Genomic DNA, 18,738 nt, shown 5'->3' on the forward strand with positions numbered 1-18,738 from the left:
CCTGCCACGAGCTTGAAGGAATCACAGTTTGCTCAGGCAGAGGTGAGAACACAGAATTCCTTTTCCCTGACCACGCAGGGGTTGTGACTGAGGCTCCCTGATCAGGTGAGCCAGGTGGTGGAGGTGAAATCGCCTCAGCCAGGAATAATCCCACTGATTTCAATCGAGTAGTAGACCCGAGCAGCTTAGCAAGTGCCATGCAGTTATTCAAAGCATCACTTATACTTGAAATTTCATGAGGAATCTAGGGGAGTGCGTGTTGTGATAAAAGGGGTTTATGTTCTGTTAAATGTGTATCAAAGGGTCCCCTTAAGTGTTGTTATTGTCAAAGAGAAAAAGAAAGTATTCGCTGCACATTTAAAGCTTTTCTCCATTGTGAACAATCAGGTGACTAAGGAGGTGAGATTTTCGGCTAAAATGTTTTCCACATTCACTACACTCATGAGGCCTTTCTCCCGTATGAACTCTCTTGTGCTTAAAAAGGTGACTATAGCATCTAAAAGATTTCCCACATTCACTGCATTCATAAGGTTTTTCTCCACTGTGAATTCTCTGGTGTTCACTGAGGGCATGCCTTCGTCCGAAGGACTTCCCACATTCACTACACTCATAAGGTTTTTCTTCAGTGTGAACTCTCTGGTGTTTGGTGAGGTTACTCCTTCCTCTAAAGGACTTTCCACATTCACTGCACTCATAAGGTTTTTCTCTAGTGTGAACTCTCTGGTGCTTAGTAAGGGTACACCGTTGTCTGAAGGACTGCCCACATTCAGTACACTCATAAGGTTTTTCTCCAGTGTGAATTCTCCTGTGCTTAAACAGGTGACCATGGCGTCTAAAAGAATTCCCACAATCACTGCACTTATAAGGTTTTTCTCCAGTGTGAACTCTCTGGTGTTCACTGAGGGCATGCCTTCGTCTGAAGGACTGCCCACATTCACTACATTCATACGGTTTTTCTTCAGTGTGAACTCTCTGGTGTTCAGTGAGGTTACTCCTTCCTCTAAAGGACTTTCCACATTCACTGCACTCATAAGGTTTTTCTCCAGTGTGAAATCTCTGGTGTTCAGTGAGGGTACACCTTCGTTTAAAGGACTGCCCACATTCACTGCACTCATAAGGTTTTTCTCCAGTGTGAACTCTCTGGTGTACAGTGAGGTTGTACCTAAGACTGAAAGTCTTGCCACAATCGGTACACTCATATGGCTTTTCCCCAGTGTGAACTCTCTGGTGCCGATTAAGAACAGAGATATACCTGAATGACTTCCCACAGTCACTACACACATAGGGCTTTTCTCCAATGTGAAGTCTGTGGTGTTGATTGAGGTTAGTCTTATATCCAAAGGCCTTCCCACTATCACTACACTCATATGGCTTTTCTACACTGTGAGCTTTCCTATATTGAATGAGGCTAGAGATTCCTGTAAAAATTTCTCCAGATTTCTTCCAAGCATCATTCACATCTCCCTTGCAGAGGCTCTGTTGAACAACTTTCTGGTTGTGGCTGGCAGCATTTTCACATTGACCCCACTGTTTATAACGTTTTCCACTGAGAATTTTCTGGGAACTCTCACTGCCACTGTGTGGCTCCTCAGTGTCCAGAGGGGCCTTCTGTTGGAGAAGGTCTGAGATGGCTGGCAAGTCTTCCCCAAGCTCCCTACTGGATGAAGGCAGCCCTGATAAGTAGAAGCTGCACCTGGTCACAAACGAGGCCCTGTCCACAGCTTCTTTCCAGGGCTTCTCTCCACTGGATTCCCTCTGTTGCTGGTGAGGGTTTGCACTGAAACAGAAGTCTCTCACACTTGTGTCATTGAAGAAGGTTTTCTGCTCAAGGTACGCTGCCTGTGACTCAGTCAGGTGCACAATGTTTTTGAACACAGAGAAACACCGCTTACACAGATGAGTCCTCTGGGTTGCTGGCTCTGTCTTAGACGCCCTGACCTGTGACTCTCCTTGTACAGATACACTTTGCTCAGAACAGGTCTCCTCATCATCTGTTTTATGGCAACAACCTGAAAACAGAGAAATGAGGAGGAATTGGATGTTGACTATGGTGATGAGGGAAGTTCCATTACAAAAATATGTTGCACATCATACATGAGTTCCATGCAATTGTCTGAAAATAACAGATGTGCTGGCAGGATTGGTAAAAGGCTCCTGTGAAGTTCTGGAACTCTGAATAACACAAAACAAGGAAAGCCTCACCAGAAATATGACACAAAGATGGCAAGCACCACATAGATTCGAAGCATGATCATCAGCTCCTTCTTCTACTATCAGTGCTCAGCAGGGCTTATCTGCTGGTGACATGGGCAAGCTGTGCAGAAGGTTGCTTATGTCTTACTCCAAGTTAAATTCAAGAGCAGAGGTTCTAGGACTACTTAAGTATGTATGTGCACCTCATAACACATGTGCAGGTCCATATAGGAGAATACTGCACAGGGAGCAGTGCGCAGGGACAGGTGATACAAAAAAGTGACAAAGGTGAAGGTAGCCAAAAGCGATGACGTTACAGATGAAATGATCAGTCATCAAAATGTCAATAATGGTAAAGAAAATGTAGAAATAAGGTGTGGAGAAACGCACCTGCACTTAAATATGGTTGGACACAAGCGGGTTCCTGGTGTGATCTGGAAAAAGACCTCATGTGATAGCTTCCCCCAGTTTCCATTCAGTAGGATCAGGCCTCATCAGAGACCATCTTCCCAGTTCACCCTGAAAAAATTCCAGGGTTCTCCATGCACCTTCTACTCTATTAATACATGCAACCTAAATATTCAGAGAATGAATGAAATACAAGGGAGGTGAGCAGTCAGCACTAACCCAAAGCAATTCGGAATACAATAGTATTCAGGAAAGGAAATATTACAAACAACAATTGAGGTAGGATGTTACAAGTACAGCTCTGGTTCATGTAAGTGACCTGGCACAGGCAGTCACAGAGCCTTACGTGGATGAATGGTGGAGAAGTGGAAGCCATGAGGACATAGTCACCTTCCCAGGAAGAGAAAGTTCAAAGTGGGTCCCATTAAGCTCATTGCAAGACTCCTGACTGCCAGACACTTCTGGCATTTTCTGATGCAGCGGGTGTAAGGGATGCTCGGTGAGTCCAGAGCTCAGGACTTCCCACACAGCTCACCCCTGACAGCCAGAGCTCATTTGAAAGGACAGTGGGGGATATTAGTAGAACCCATGGTCTGGCTGTGGGAGATACATTTGGAGAATAAAGGAAGAGTAGACATCACCTCAGGACATTGGGAGAAATGTGAAGGTCTTACCAGCAGATGAGACAAGTGCAAACACTTCCAGCATCACATTGCAGTAGAGAAGTCTCTGAGCCTCATCAAGGAGCCCCCACTCCTCCTCAGAGAAGACAATAGCCACGTCCTCAAAGTTCATATTCTGTCAAAATGGGGACAGTTCAAGCAATTATTAGCTTTTCTCCTAGGATTTCAAGTTCTTCATAATTCCCACCCTCCATATCTGTATGCTCCCTCTACTCTTCATCACACAGGACACCAGGCCTTGGGCCCATCAAAGTCACTTTCTTCTTATATTCCTGCTGATACTGTGTCTTCCCACAACAATAAAGGCAGTTGAGCAGAGAGCAGGTACCTGAGCTCTGGGCCCCACATGTAGGCCACACTGCCTCTTGTATATAGAGAGGGTGTCACCCACATAGGGAAGAGAGAGATATTGGCCATAAAAAAAATGTGAATGATTTATCACTTATTTTGTCAGGCAATACTCTTGTTATCGCCCGTAATCTCCCTCAGAGACATGAAAAAACATGGCCTCATGCTTCACCCTTCTGACTCTGGTACCATGGTGTAGAGGCCATCACCTTGCACTACCTGCTCAACATAATTGTTTGAACCACACTTCTCTCACACACCTTCATTTCCATGGGAACATCTTCAAAGGCAACACAAATTTGCCGTGGCATGAACACTTTATTTCCTATTCATCTTCTCCTCCAAATGTCTAATTCACAGCGTCTGTAATGTTTTTCTCTCTCTGTCTCCCTTCCAAATGCACTGCAAACATGCAAGCCCAACTGACACCAATATATGCTATCTCCTTCTCATTGATCAATGTCAGCCATCAACAACCATAGGAAGGTGTGCATCTATGTGACACCTCAGCTCTACACCTGGCAGGTCTCACCACAACACCTTTATTTTCAGACAATTCCACAAAAATCCTCATATTATATCAGATCATATCAGACAGTAAGCACCAAAAATGGACTCACTCCTTACTCACCCTTATTGCAACACCCAGTGTCCTGTGGCCATGAATTCACACTCCCTCTCCAAGGGCACATCACTCCTCCCACATCTCTCTCTCACCTGCACTCCCACACCCACAGACCCCACAGTCATCTCCTTGACTTCCTCCTCATTACTTAGCATGTGTGGTGTAGTGACTGTTTGTCAAATTCAAACAGGAATAAGTTCTACACCAACTCTGAGAGTCCACACTCATGGAGGCAGCCTTCAGCCCTGCTATAAAGGCCTCACTCCCTGACTGTGTTTTCCTTCAACCTCCCCTATTGAGAACCACATCATGTGTTAGATATCCAGAGCCCACCTCCACCAGCGGTGCACATGATCGCCCATCCCCAGTCACAGCCCTCACCACTCAAGTCTCATGGCCGATGGCCCTCTACCCTTGTTGTATCAAAAATCAGCGAGCTGGACAAGATGCCTTAATGAGCCTGTTAGGAGTTATATCTATTGGGTGCAGGTTCAGAACCGATTACCTCTGTCAATATCTGAAGACCCAAAGGAGGAATAATTCTCTTTTTATATCTCTCTTAGGACCTTGTGTCAGTTATTTTTGTAGACCTCTTGTAACCTGGAGTACATATCATATCTAGCAGACACCTGTCATATCTATACAGACACCTGTAACCTTGAGTATCATATCTATTCAGGCACCTGGCATCAATATCAGCTTGCAAGGTCAGACAATTAAGTTTATCTTTTCTATTCAAACAAAAAAGCAAAGTTATTTTACAGTCTGAAAATAACAGAGTTGACCTCCAGAATAAGAGATTGTCTAAGAATCACAGAGTAGTTCAAACAGCAGTTTCAAACAGCAGTTTTCTAAAGGAGGGATTACTATGCTTCACCCCATGCTCACCGAGTCTCACAGATGGCCACTCATTCTCCTAAGCCAGTGGTTCTCAACCTTCCTAATACCGCGACTCTTTAATACAGTTCCTCATGTTGTGGGAACCCCAAAACATAAAATTATTTTCGTTGCTACTTCATACCTGTAATTTTGCTACTGTCTTTAATCATAATGTAAATATCTGATGTGCAGGATGTATTTTCATTTTATTTTAATTGGACGCCCTAGGTCAGTGGTCAGCAAACCTTGGCTCTTGAGCCACCTGCAGCTGCTTGGCTTCTTGAGTGTGGCTCTTCCACAAAATACCACATGTGGGCGGGCACATACAGTGCGATTGATACTTCGTGGCCCATTCGCAGATGTCGGATTTTGGCCTCGGTGAGTCTATTTTGAAGAAGTACTGTGGATATTTGGCTCTGTTGACAAATGAGTTTGCTGATCATTGCCCTAGGTCAATGGAAACAGGTGAGACTGGGGCTGGTGCATATTTACTTATTAAACACTCATCAGGAATATTCTGTGAGCCTTGGTGTAGCCGGGGTGTGAAACTCAGTCTGGCCACACCAAGGCTCACAGAATATTCCTGGTGAGTGTTTAATGAGTAAATATGCACCAGACCAAAACTCACCTTCTTTCCATTGACCTAGGGCCTCAAATTAAAATAAAATGATGATCTACAACTCCTCTCTGGTCCAGGCGGTGTTCGCTCCTTTTGAGTCACCTTTATCTTGAACAACTCCTCTGAGTTCCAGATGCTCTTTAACTGCTCTCTGAAATATCTCATACGCTAACAGGCCAAAATCAGTGTTTGTTTGTGTTTATCTGCAACGAACATGAACCTTCCCACTTTGAATGTCTTTGTGCCAGATGATGGTGCTTCCAAATCCCCAGATGCTAAATACAAACCTTCATCTCATCTCTGACTCTTACCCAACCCTGTCTCTCTTTCAAACTAAAAGTTAGAAAATAAAGGTGGCCACACCTAAAACACCAATCCCAGATCCAACTGTGTCTTCCATCTCCAGGGCTACCATCAGGGGCCAGTTACCATCCCACTCTCCCAGACGATCTCACCACCTCCCTCTCACCCACATTGCTCTCCATGCTGCAACCACAAGGCTTCTAATGAGACCTGAGTCAGATGACCTGCCTCCTCTGCTCTGAATCTCCCATTGACCCCTTCACCTGCAGAACAGACAATCGTGTTGTCACAAAGCTCCTCTAGACCTGACTCCGCTCCCATTCTAACCTGTTCCCATTAAAGAGAAAAGCATTCGCACAGGTTCCTCAACCAGCTGTCTTCACTCGGAGCCTCTGTCACATCTGAAACTTGTGCCTGGAAGGACCTCCCACATCTCATTCCACTGTTTGCCAGAAAAACATGGATAACTTCATCCAACCTTAGTCATGGACTTAATTCGGGTATTTGTGTCTCTTTTTATGTCTCCAGGTCTCAGGGCAGGAAGAGAGGCTGGAGAGCCCAGGACACTACGACCTCAGAGCCCACAAGAGTGTGAGGCCCTGACATCAGCCCCACAGCCCAGGCTTCTCAGCGGCTCATAACCTGCAGGAACCTGTAGGAACTAAAGGTCTGTTGACGGCCTGTCACCCAACGCCAGGATCCAGGGGCTCAGGCTGCTAAGGGCCCTGGCCCATCTCTGGTGCTGGGTGATACCTGAATTCCCCCAGGGCTCGGTCCTCAGTGCACACTGTTGCCAAGTTCCTTATCTTTCAAAAGACTCCTCCTTCTGGTCCCTAATTTCTATCCTCTCCCTTTTAAGGTGTGATTCTTATCAGCAGTTTGGAGAAATGTTGAGAACCCGACCTCAGACAACGTCCCTCTGCTGTTCACAACCACCCATGGCCCCAGCGTCCTGAGGATGAAAGTAAAACTCCTCACACAAAACTTTGCCTCATCTTCTTTGTTGCCTTTAAACACAAAACAGACCTGGGTTTCCCGAGTCCTCACAGCTCAGCCACAGCCCCACGGCCTGACTGAGCGGCATTGCAGCCCATCACCCTCTTTCTCCCCGTCACATGCTGTGTCACCTACAAGCTACTCACTGTTCTGGGTGCTGGGACGCGAGCTGCAGGGCCTGACAGCGTGGTAGGTGGAGGGTAAATGGGGTGAGGCTGAGTTGACCTCAGTAAGCAGAGAGGAGTCCGGGAAGCATGGAGACCTCAATCCTGCCTGCTGCAGGTCAACAAGCCTCAGACACTCCCTGCACAGCGGGGACGCTGCCTCTGACGGCTTGTCCTAGTTCTGATGCTGCCCGCTGGGTCCTCTAAGTCGATAGAACGAGGAGGTGAAAATGACCACCTGGAGGACTAATCTGGGAGTCATGCCCAAACCAATGAGAGCCAGGCTCATGCGCCTCTCCTGGGCTTTCATTGGCTAAACGCAGCCATCATTAGGCGCATTGCCCTTTGGGTAAGGAACTTTCCAGGCCGCGCAGGTGGCGTTAGGATCCCAGTCACTGGCCATTGAGAATATCGGTGTCGGGGCGCCCGAATGGCGGTGGGAAATGACAACCTTAGGTTTTCGTGGCTGGTGGCAGGGCTATGGGGAGTGTTGTCTGCACTGAGCCCTTATTTGGAGATATTATTTCAGACTCCATGAAGCTCAGAATGCTCCCTGAGGTGAAAATTATGTCAATATTCCTGAAGACCACAAATCTAAATGGATATGTAGATAGTTACTTTTTTAAATTTTATTTTGAGAGAGAAAATGAGAGAGAGGAAAACACAGGTGGGGTGCCTCCTCCCCTCCCTTACCCACCGTCTGGGCATCCAGCCAGGAACCTGTCTTGTGGCTTCACCAGGAACTGCAACCTTTGTGTCCGTGGGAGGACACTCAAACAACGGAACCACTCCATGTCTCAGAGTTTTTATTTTTTTATTATCATTTTATAAAATGTATTTTAACGATTTTTTACAGAAAGGAAGGGAGATGGATTGAGAGTTAGAAACATTGATGAGAGAGTAACATCTATCAGCTGCCACCTGCACACTCCCTACTGGGGATGTGCCTGCAACCAAGGTACATGCCCTTGACCGGAAACGAACTCTGGCCCTTTCCGTCTGCAGGCCGATGCTCTACCCACTGGGCCAAACTGCATAAGGCCAGAGTTTTTATTTTTATCACAGAAATAGCACATTATGAAGAGAAAAATAAGGCTATGAGAATATATACATAATTCTACCTTATTCGCTTAAAAGCCATATTTGAATGGACACAGAGGCCAACAAGTTGGCATTTCCTACGTTGTCTGCATGTCTGCAGGCAGCACACATTGTGCAGCTATGGAGATAACAGTTACTGAATGTTCACTACAGGTGCCAGGCCCTGGATTCAATGCTTTACCTGCATTATTATTATTTCACTCAATCCTCTCCACAACTTGAGATCGTTTTAGCATCTATTTTAATGGAGACTCAGAGACTCAAGGTAAATTGCCTGATTATAGAGTTAATAAAGGCAAGGCTTGCAGTCAAAACCATGTGTTTCTAATAACAGAGCTCTGCTTTCTATAGTTAAGCTCTGCTGCCGCCTAGAGGGTAGAATGGGAGATGCATTCCCATTAGGACCAGCTAGATCTTATGGGTAATAAACAGTCCCAAAGCTTTAGTGACTTTTATTAAAGAAGGTATCTTTCTTGCTCATACCCCATGTGCACCCTTGTTATCCTGAGACCAGGATAAAGGAGAGACACCGATGTAGGTACTGCTGGATGTTATTAGAGATGGACACAGGCGGTGGCCAGTTTCCATGTTTCCAGACTCTTCTATTAGAGGTGACAGGCTTCACTCCCAGCACATTTCATTGGTCAGAGCACGTCACAGGCTGAAGTCAAACTCAGGTGGTCAGGAGGAGAACCTGACATACTTACTCGATGGGCCCCATTAACATGACCACGTGGTGTCCGCCTCTTCTTGGGGACTGTGCAGGGCCAAGGAGAGGGGTGGGGATGGGCTGGAAATGACAGCAGAAGTCCGTCAGGATGGGTCCCTGTCTCTCATCCAGGTGGACTTTGTCCCCTGGTTGCCCTAAACCACTGGTTCTCAGCCTTCTGGCCCTTTAAATACAGTTCCTCCTGTTGTGACCCAACCATAACATTATTTTTGTTGCTACTTCATAACTGGAATGTTGCTACTGTTACGAATCGTCATGTAAATATCTGATATGCAGGATGGTCTTAGGCGACCCTCGTGAAAGTGTCGTTAGACCACCAAAGGGGTCGAGACCCACAGGTTGAGAACCGCTGCCCTAAACCATCACTGGCAAGTTCCAAAGCAGTGAACCTCAGAAAAGCAGTTCGGGCAGATGGCATTGGCAGCGAACTCAGAACCCACTTCTGAGTGTGACCTGGGTAAACCCCTGGCTGCCTCGGGTCCCACACTCGGGTGGAGGTGAAGACTCACAAGTTAAGAGTGTTGACTGGGAAGGGCACAGGCTGGAAGCCTCCAGCATCCATGTGCTTTTACATGGACATCAGGCCCTCCCTGCCTCCAAGGCCCTGTGTCATTTGTGTTGCCCAGGTGAGGGCCCCAGCAGGTGGGGCTGATGGTAAAATGCTGCCGGTAACATCAGTGATGACCCTGCAGTTTCTGTGCAGGAAACTGTGCTAAATGCACTCCCTCCACAGTTCACCCGTCCACAGTGAAGAAATTTCAGGGCCCAATTCTCTCTCCTGGCCCCAGGGTCCTGGTTGGCCACACACTCCCAGGAGATGACCAGAGCCCAGAAGTCCCGGAATGATGCTCCATGGAGCCCGGGGAACCTTACTCCCGTTGGGGTCACCCTGGCTCTCATGTGGGCAAGGGACACCCCACTCAAGGGATGTCCACTTTCTTATTCCTAGTGGGGGTTAGGAGCCTCAAAGTCTTTCCCCTCAGGTCCCCCCACATGCACCCCCCCACTCATTCCTTCCCAAGGCACCTGGATCCCCAGCTCCTCCACGAAGCCTAGTGTCCTTCACACACATTCCCCATGCACACTCTCTAACTCCAGTCTGACATCAGAATCTTCCCTAATTCCTCCCCTTACCACAGCCTGGGATTCTATGAACTGACCTTTCCCTTCATCCGTCCCTGAGGCCAGAGAGGGGACCCCCTGGGGGGCAGCAGAACCTGGGTGAGCAGGGCATAAGGGGCCCCTTCCTGACCCCTCCAGAGACTGCCTATGCAGTTGCCTGTGATTGGGGTGCACAGACTCACAGAGAAACATACCGACACAAGCACAGAAACATGCAGGTACAGGACGCCCCCTGCCACAGCTGGGCACTCAACTGCAGGGCTCATGGTCAGGCTCACACAGATACAGACTGCAGACACAGGGAACACCTTGAGGGTAACGAACACACACACACACACACACACACACACTGGACACACACATAGAAACAATCGGTGTCATACACACAGTATCACAGGACACACACACACACACATGATGGACACACACACCCGCACACTAGAGCAGACATACACAAGCATAGAACACAGACACAAAGAGAACACAATACCCACATCAGGAACATCCAAAGGGACAGCCAATTCACACATACAACCAACAGGCAACATGCAAAACAAACACTCCCCCAAATGCTGAGTCATACTAACTCACGGTCTTGAAGGAAACATGAAGATTTCAGGTGCTGCCCTGGCCAGGCGCTAAATCTCTTGCAGCTTCATTTCATTCGCTCACTTCAATCAAAGGGCATGTTCGGCTCCTGGTGAGGGCACAGACCAGGTTGTGGGTTGATCTGCTGCCCGGCATTTATGGAGGCAACCGGTCCATGTTTCCTCTCACATGGATGTTCCTTTTTTTTTTCTCTGTGCCCCTCCCTTCCTCTCTCTCTCAAAGCAATAAACATATCCTCAGATGAGGATTACAATTTTAAAAAACAATTAAGGTGCCCTAGCTGGTTTGGCTCACTGATTGGAGTATCAGCCTGTGGATTGAAGGGTCCCAGGTTCGATTCTGTACAAGGGAATAACCCAGGTTGTCGGCGCGATTCCCAGTAGGGGATGTGCAAGAGGCAGCTGATAGATGTTTCTCTCTCATCATGTATGTTTCTATCTCTCTCTCTCTCCCTTTCCCTTCCTCTCTCAAATCAATGAAAATATTTTTAAAAAAAAAAGAATTAAGGGATTTATTCCTAGCCTGTTTGGATCAGTGGATAGAGCGACGGCCAGGGGACTGAAGGATCCTGGGTTTGATTCTAAGCAAGGGCACATGCATGGGTTGTGGGTTTGATCCCCAGAAGGGGGCATGCATGAGGCAGGCAATCAATGATTCTCTCTCATCATTGATGTTTCTATCTCTCTATCCGTCTCCCTTCTCTCTAAAATCAATGAAAAAATATTTTGAAAAAAATTTATAGTTTCACATTGCAAAGAATTCAGTTGAGTCATTGAGGATTGAGTGAAATAAATAAACATATCTGCAATAACCTATAGTTAAAATAATAATTTCATTTTAAAAATTGGCAAAAGATTCTGACCAGACATTGCAACGAAAGAGACAAAGACAGTATAAATAATTGCTTAAAAAAACGTTCACCATAAAAATTTATTAGGGAAAAAATTTTTTTTAATTTATTAGGGAAATGGAATTAAAACAATGCAAGTTAACACTATACTCATTTCTTGGCCTATTATTAAAAAGATTAAACATCACATGTGCTGGCAGGGTTATGGAAAAACTAGAATTTTCATTTCTTTGGGTGGGTGGAAAGCCAAAGGGAATGACCATTTTAGAACACAGTTCTGCATATACTAACAGGTAAAACATTCGCCTATACTGCATCACTTTGATAAGTAGTACATACATCTATAGATAGAATTGAAGGCAATATTCCCAGCAGATTAATTTTTAATATCCCAAACCTGGAAATAACTAAAACCATAGACAGATCAATAATAGGTAAACTAGTTATTCACAGAACACAGTATGACTCAGCCATATAAAATAACTATTCACAGAAGCATTCGTGTCAAATCTCAAAATAACTGTGTAGCATGAAGGAAAGCAATATTTTTATACCCCTCATAGTGCTTATGAAATTATGAAAAATATGAAGTAATCTTAAAAAAATTAACTAGTCTTGTAAAGGAAGGAAAATCAATGACTGCATTTAGGCCAGGGGAAGGCAGAAGGAGAGATTACAAACAGGCAGGAGGTAACTACAGGGTGTGGCACAAGTAGGTGTAGAGCTTTTGGCTGGAAATTACTACAATAATTTAAAAATAATAAAATACAAGAATAAACTCTTCCCTGGACAGTGAGCGTCAGGTGTTTGAGCACCATCCGTTGCCCTAAAAGGTCACTAGTTCCATTCCAGCTCAAGGCACATGCCTGCCTGGATGCCCTGTAGGTGACGTGCAGGAGGCAGCTGTTTGATGTTTCTTTCTAATCTCAGAATTTCTCTCTCTCTCTCTCTCTCTCTCTCTCTCTCTCTCTCTTTCTTTCTCTCTCTCTCTCTCTCTCTCTCTCTCTCTCTCTCGTCCTCTCTTTGTGAAAAGATGTTAAAAAGATTTTTAAATATGTAAAATACTTATTTAGAAAAATAGAGAGTCAACTCTGTGTTTTGCATATTCACATCTATATGCCTAGTTTTGCCCGAACCTGTATATGGGTGAGAGATAAGTTTATGTCACATGTGACCTTTTTAGAGTTTGATCCCTATGTCCAAGTTCACCAAATAGTACAAATATACATAAATAAAACCTTAAAATGTGCTTCCAAATAAAGGCCCAGATATCTCTGTCTTGTTAGAAAATTAAAATGACAACCCTATATGGGCTCAACCATCTCTCTCCTAATTCCCTGGGAGCACCAGCCTTGACTCAGTGGCAGCAAATACTGGCAAGCAGAGAAGACTAAGGCCATCAGAATCAACAGGAATGCTGACTGGGTAACAAAAGCCACATCCTGGGACTGACTACAGGATTACAATTCCTCTAGCTTTGAGGTCTTGCCTGTTGAGCAAACCTTGAGGTGAACACCTTAGAGAGGCCAGAAGAGGAAACAGACCGTTTTAGTTTATATTCCCTAAAAATGACTTTAGCCACAGGAAACAGTGATGGAGGAACTGAGGACGCCTGTCCGCAATGACCACACAAGTCACACATCCTTGGTCATTTGTGGGTAACGTTCAGAAGAGGCGAGATTCACCTAATTCTCTGCACTCTTTCCCACTCACTATGAATACAGGGTTTCTGACCCAGTTGTGGTTCAACCTAACCCTCAGAGTCTCAATACAAGCGACACCAGCCTATGAAATGTCATTCATAACGGCACAGGGCACCTAGACAGCATGTAATACACACTGTGAACAGAGAATATAATTCACATTGTTCACAGAAGCAGAACAAAGCCCTCTCACCCCCATCTTCAGGATGACCTCAGACCTCAATCACAGGAGGCACCAGGCTGCAAATGAGAACCAAAGTCATGCCGGCTTTCTTTCGAGGTCTTGGGCAGCACTGCATTACAAGTGAATACTGGACACAGTGATTTTCTGACTCCAGGCTTTGCCTTCGGGAGCACAGCAGGTTGGGGATTCCCACAATATCTGTTCCCCTGGACATGCGGACTGATCCCAAGTGTGCTTTCAGATCAAGCCAGGCAATGCATAGGACCAACAAACTGAAAGGTACTAGTACATGAGCAAAAGCACCTGGAAAAAAGGTCATAAACCAGAGACGTGTTAGAAAATTCAATCGCTTTGCAGGTTGGTGAACTGGAACCTGAAACAATTCATCACAGCATAAGGTGATGTCCTGAGAGAGGTATCTCTTCTTAGCTGAGGATGGGTGCACTGGACGAACCCTCAATCAACTCCATTTCCTAGTCAGAAAGGAATGAAGATCCTGCCAGGAGCTTGGAGTAATCACAGTTTGCTCAGGCAGAGGTGAGAACACAGAATTCCTTTTCCCTGACCACGCAGGGGCTGTGACTGAGGCACCCTAATCAGGTGAGCCAGGTGGTGGAGGTGAAATCGCCTCAGCCAGAAATACTCCCAGTGATTTCAATCGGGTAGTAGGCCCGAGCAGCTTAGCAAGTGCCATTCAGTTATTTAAAGCATCACTTGTACTTGAAATTTATGAGGACTCTAGCAGAGTGTATGTTGTGATAAAAGGGTTTATATTCCGTGAAATGTGTATCAAAGAGACCCCTTCAATGTTGTAATTGTCAATGAGAAAAAGAAAGTATTCGGTGCACATTTAAAGCTGTTCTCCATTGTGAACAATCAGGTGTCTAAGGAGGTGAGATTTTCGGCTAAAAGCTTTCCCACATTCACTACACTCATGAGGCCTTTCTCCTGTGTGAACTCTCTTGTGCTTAAAAAGGTTACTATAGCATCTAAAAGATTTCCCACATTCACTGCATTCATAAGGTTTTTCTCCTGTGTGAACTCTCTGGTGATTAGTCAGGGTACCCCTTTCTCTGAAGGACTTTCCACATTCACTACACTCATAAGGTTTTTCTCCAGTGTGAATTCTCCTATGGGTAATAAGGTGACCATGGCATCTAAAAGATTTCCCACATTCACAGCACTTATAAGGTTTTTCTCCAGTGTGAACTCTCTGGTGCTTAGTAAGCGTACACCTTTCTCTGAAGGACTGCCCACATTCATTACACTCATAAGGTTTTTCTCCAGTGTGAATTCTCCTATGGGTAATAAGGTGACCATGGCATCTAAAAGATTTCCCACATTCACTGCATTCATAAGGTTTTTCTCCAGTGTGAACTCTCTGGTGCTTAGTAAGTGTAGACCTTTCTCGGAAGGACTTCCCACATTCACTACACTCATAAGGTTTTTCTCCAGTGTGAACTCTCTGGTGCTTAGTAAGCGTACTGCTTTCTCGGAAGGACTGCCCACATTCACTACACTCATAAGGTTTTTCTCCAGTGTGAACTCGCTGGTGCTTAGTAAGCGTACTCCTTTCTCTGAAGGACTGCCCACATTCACTACACTCATAAGGTTTTACTCCAGTGTGAATTCTCCTGTGGGTAAAAAGGTGACCATGACATCTAAAAGATTTCCCACATTCACTACACTCATAAGGTTTTTCTCCAGTGTGAACTCTCTGGTGTTCAGTGAGCTTGTACCTATGACTGAAAGCCTTGCCACAATCAGTACACTCATATGGATTTTCCCCAGTGTGAACTCTCTGGTGCTGATTAAGAACAGAGATATACCTGAATGACTTCCCACAGTCACTAAACACATAGGGCTTTTCTCCAGTGTGAACTCTGTGGTGTTGATTGAGGTTAGTCTTATATCTGAAGGCCTTTCCATAGTCCCTACACTCATATGGCTTTTCTCCAGTGTTAACTTTCCTATGTAGAATGAGGCTAGAGATTCCTCTAAAAATTTTTCCAGATTTGTTACATGCATAATTCACTTCTCCAGAGCAGACGCTCTGTTGAACAACTTTCTGGTTGTGGCTGGCAGCATTTTCACATTGACCCCACTGGTTATGACCTTTTCCACTGAGAAATTTCTGGGAAATCTCACTGCCACTGTGTGGCTCCTCAGTGTCGAGAGGATCCTGGGGCTGGAGAAGCTCTGAGATGGCTGGCAAGTCTTCTACAACGTCCCTACTGGATAAGGGCAGCCCTGATAAGTAGAAGATGCACCTGGGCACAAACGAGGCCCTGTCCACAGCTTCTTTCCAGGGTTTCTCTCCACTGGCTTCCCTCTGTTGCTGGTGAAGGTTTGCACTGAAACAGAAGTCTCTCATACTTGTGTCATTGATGAAGGCTTTCTGCTCAAGGTACGCTGCCTGTGACTCAGTCAGGTGCACAATGTCTTTGAAAACAGAGAAACACCGCTTACACACATGGGTCCTCTGGGTTGCTGGCTCTGTCTTAGACGCCCTGATCTGTGACTGTCCTTGTACAGATACACTCTGCTCAGAACAGGCTTCCTCATCATCCGTTTTATGCCAACAACCTGAAAACAGAGAAATGAGGAGGAACTGGATGTTGACTACAGTGATGAGGGAAGTTCCATTACAAAAATAGGTTGCACATCATACATGTGTTCCATGCAATTGTCTGAAACTAAGAGATGTTCTGGCAGGATTGGTAAAAGGCTCCTGTGAAGTTCTGGAACTCTGAATATCACAAAACAAGGAAAGCCTCACCAGAAATATAACACAAAGATGGCAAGCACCACATAGATTCGAAGCATGATCATCAGCTCCTTCTTCTGCTATCAGTGTTCAGCAGGGCTTGTCTGCTGGTGACATGGGCAAGGTGTGCAGAAGGTTGCTTATGTCTTATTCCAAGTTAAATTCAAGAGCAGTGGTTCTAGGACTACTTAACCATGTATGTACACCTCATAACACATGTGCAGGTCCATGTAGGAGAATACTGCACAGGGAGCAGTGCAGAGGGACAGGGGATGCAAAAAGGTGACAAAGGTGAAGTTAAACAAAAGCCATGAAGTAACAGATGAAATGATCTGTCATCAAAATGTCAATAATGGTAAAGAAAATGTAGAAATAAGGTGTGGACAAATGCATCTGCACCTAAATATGATCAAACACAATCTGGTTCCTGGTGTGATCTGAAAGAAGCCCTCATGTGATACCTTCCCCCAGTTTCCAATCAGTAGGTTCAGGCCTCATCAGAGACCATCTTCCCAGTTCACCCTGAGAAAAAATACAGGGTTCTCAATGCACCTTCTACTCTATAAATACATACAAGATATATACTCAGAGAATGAATGAAATACATGCGAGGTGAGCAGCCAGTACCAACCCAGAGCAATTCGGAATGCAATAGTATTCAGGGAAGGAAATATTACAAACAACAATTGAGGTAGGATGTTACAAGGACAGCTACAGTTCCTGTAAGTAAAGACCATAACCCCGTACAGGCGTCACAAAGAGTCTTACCCGGATAACTGGTGCAGAAGTGGAAGCCATAAGGACATAGTCACCTTCCCAGGAAGAGAAAGTTCAAAGTGGGTCGCCTTAAGCTCATTGCAAGACTCCTGACTGCCAGACACTTCTTGCATTTTCTGATGCAGTGGGTGTAAGGGATGCTTGGGGAGTCCAGAGCTCAGGACTCCCCACACTGTTCACCCCTGGCAGCCACAGCCCATTTGAAAGAAACGTGGGGGTAATAAGTAGAGCCCATGGTGTGGCTGTGAGAGCTACGTTTGGAGAAAAAAGGAAGGGTAGACATCACCTCAGGACACTGGGACAAACATGAAGGTCTTACCTGTAGATGAGACAAGTGCAAACACTTCCAGCATCACATTGCAGTAGAGAAGTCTCTGAGCCTCATCAAGGAGCCCCCACTCCTCCTCAGAGAAGACAATGGCCACATCCTCAAAGTTCATATTCTGTCCTAAGAGGGACAGTTCAAGCTATGATTAGCTTCTCTCTTAGGATTTCAATTTCTTCATACTTCCCACCCTTTATATCCATGTGCTCCCTCTACAATTCATCTGCCAAGACACCAGACCTTGGGCCCATTAAATCACTCTCTCCTTTTATTCCTACTGATACTGCGTCTTCCCACAACAATAGAAGCAGTTGAGCAGATAGAAGATACCTGAGCTCTGGGCCTCCCACATAGGCCACAGGGCCCTTGTTAATACAGTGGGTGTCACCCACATAATGAAGCGATAGATGTTGGCCATAAAGAAAATGTGAATGATTTATCACTTATTTTCTCAGGCAATACTCTTGTTATTGCCCGTAATCTCCCTCAGAGACATGAAAAAACATGGCCTCATGCTTCATCCTTCTCGCTCTGATACCATGGTGTTGAGGCCATCACCTTGCACTATCTGCTCAACAAAATTCTTTGAACCACAGTTCTCTCACACAGCTTCATTTCCCAGGGCACATTTTCAAAGCCAACACAAATTTGTCGTGGCGAGGACACTTTATTTCCTACTCACCTTCCCTTCCAAATGTCTAATTCACAGCTTCTGTAATATGTTTCTCTTTCTATCTCCCTTGCCCATTCCACTGCAAATATGCAAGCCCAGGTGACACCAATATATGCTATCTCCTTCCCATTAATCAATGTGTCAGCCCTCGACAACCCTAGGAAGGTGTGCATCTATGTGACACCTCAGCTCTGCACCTGACAGGTCTCACCACAACACCCGTATTTTCAGACAATTACACTAAAATTCCTCATATCATATCACATATCATATCAGCCAGTAGGCACCAAAAATGTACTCACTCCTTATACACCCTTGTTGCAAATTCCAGTGTCCTGTGGCCATGAATTCACACTCCCTCTCCAAGGGTACATCACTCCTTCTCCCACACCTCTCTCTCATCTGCACTCCCACACCCACAGCCCCCACAGTCATCTCATTGACTTCCTACTCATTACTCAGCAGGTGTGGTGTAGTGACTGCTTGGCAAATTCAAACAGGAATAAGTTCTACACCAACTCTGAGAGTCCACACTCATGGAGGCAGCCTTGAGCCCTGGTATAAAGGCTTCACTCCCTGATGGTGTATTCCTTCAACCTCACCTTTTGAGAACTACATCACATCTTAGATATCCAGAGCCCACCTCCACCAGTGCTGCACATGATCTCCATCCCCAGTC

General features: G+C 45.5%; 2 protein-coding genes across 2 annotated transcripts; both read right to left on the reverse strand.

The window, feature by feature from the left end:
• Positions 1-357: 357 nt before the first annotated feature.
• LOC139000223 (zinc finger protein 551-like) lies at positions 358-3,396 on the reverse strand. The gene is made up of 2 exons (XM_070402484.1): positions 3,276-3,396; positions 358-2,009 (listed from the first exon to the last, which is right to left on the reverse strand). The coding sequence occupies exons 1-2, from the start codon at positions 3,394-3,396 to the stop codon at positions 358-360; spliced, it is 1,773 nt and encodes a 590-aa protein (XP_070258585.1).
• Positions 3,397-14,367: 10,971 nt separating this feature from the next.
• On the reverse strand, positions 14,368-17,501 carry LOC138999643 (zinc finger protein 551-like). The gene is made up of 2 exons (XM_070401815.1): positions 17,381-17,501; positions 14,368-16,103 (listed from the first exon to the last, which is right to left on the reverse strand). The coding sequence occupies exons 1-2, from the start codon at positions 17,499-17,501 to the stop codon at positions 14,368-14,370; spliced, it is 1,857 nt and encodes a 618-aa protein (XP_070257916.1).
• Positions 17,502-18,738: the final 1,237 nt, after the last annotated feature.

This window comes from Myotis yumanensis, unplaced genomic scaffold, assembly GCF_028538775.1.
Source record: "Myotis yumanensis isolate MYYU_CA2020_CCGP unplaced genomic scaffold, mMyoYum1.0.hap1 SCAF_23, whole genome shotgun sequence".
Lineage (NCBI taxonomy): Eukaryota > Metazoa > Chordata > Mammalia > Chiroptera > Vespertilionidae > Myotis > Myotis yumanensis.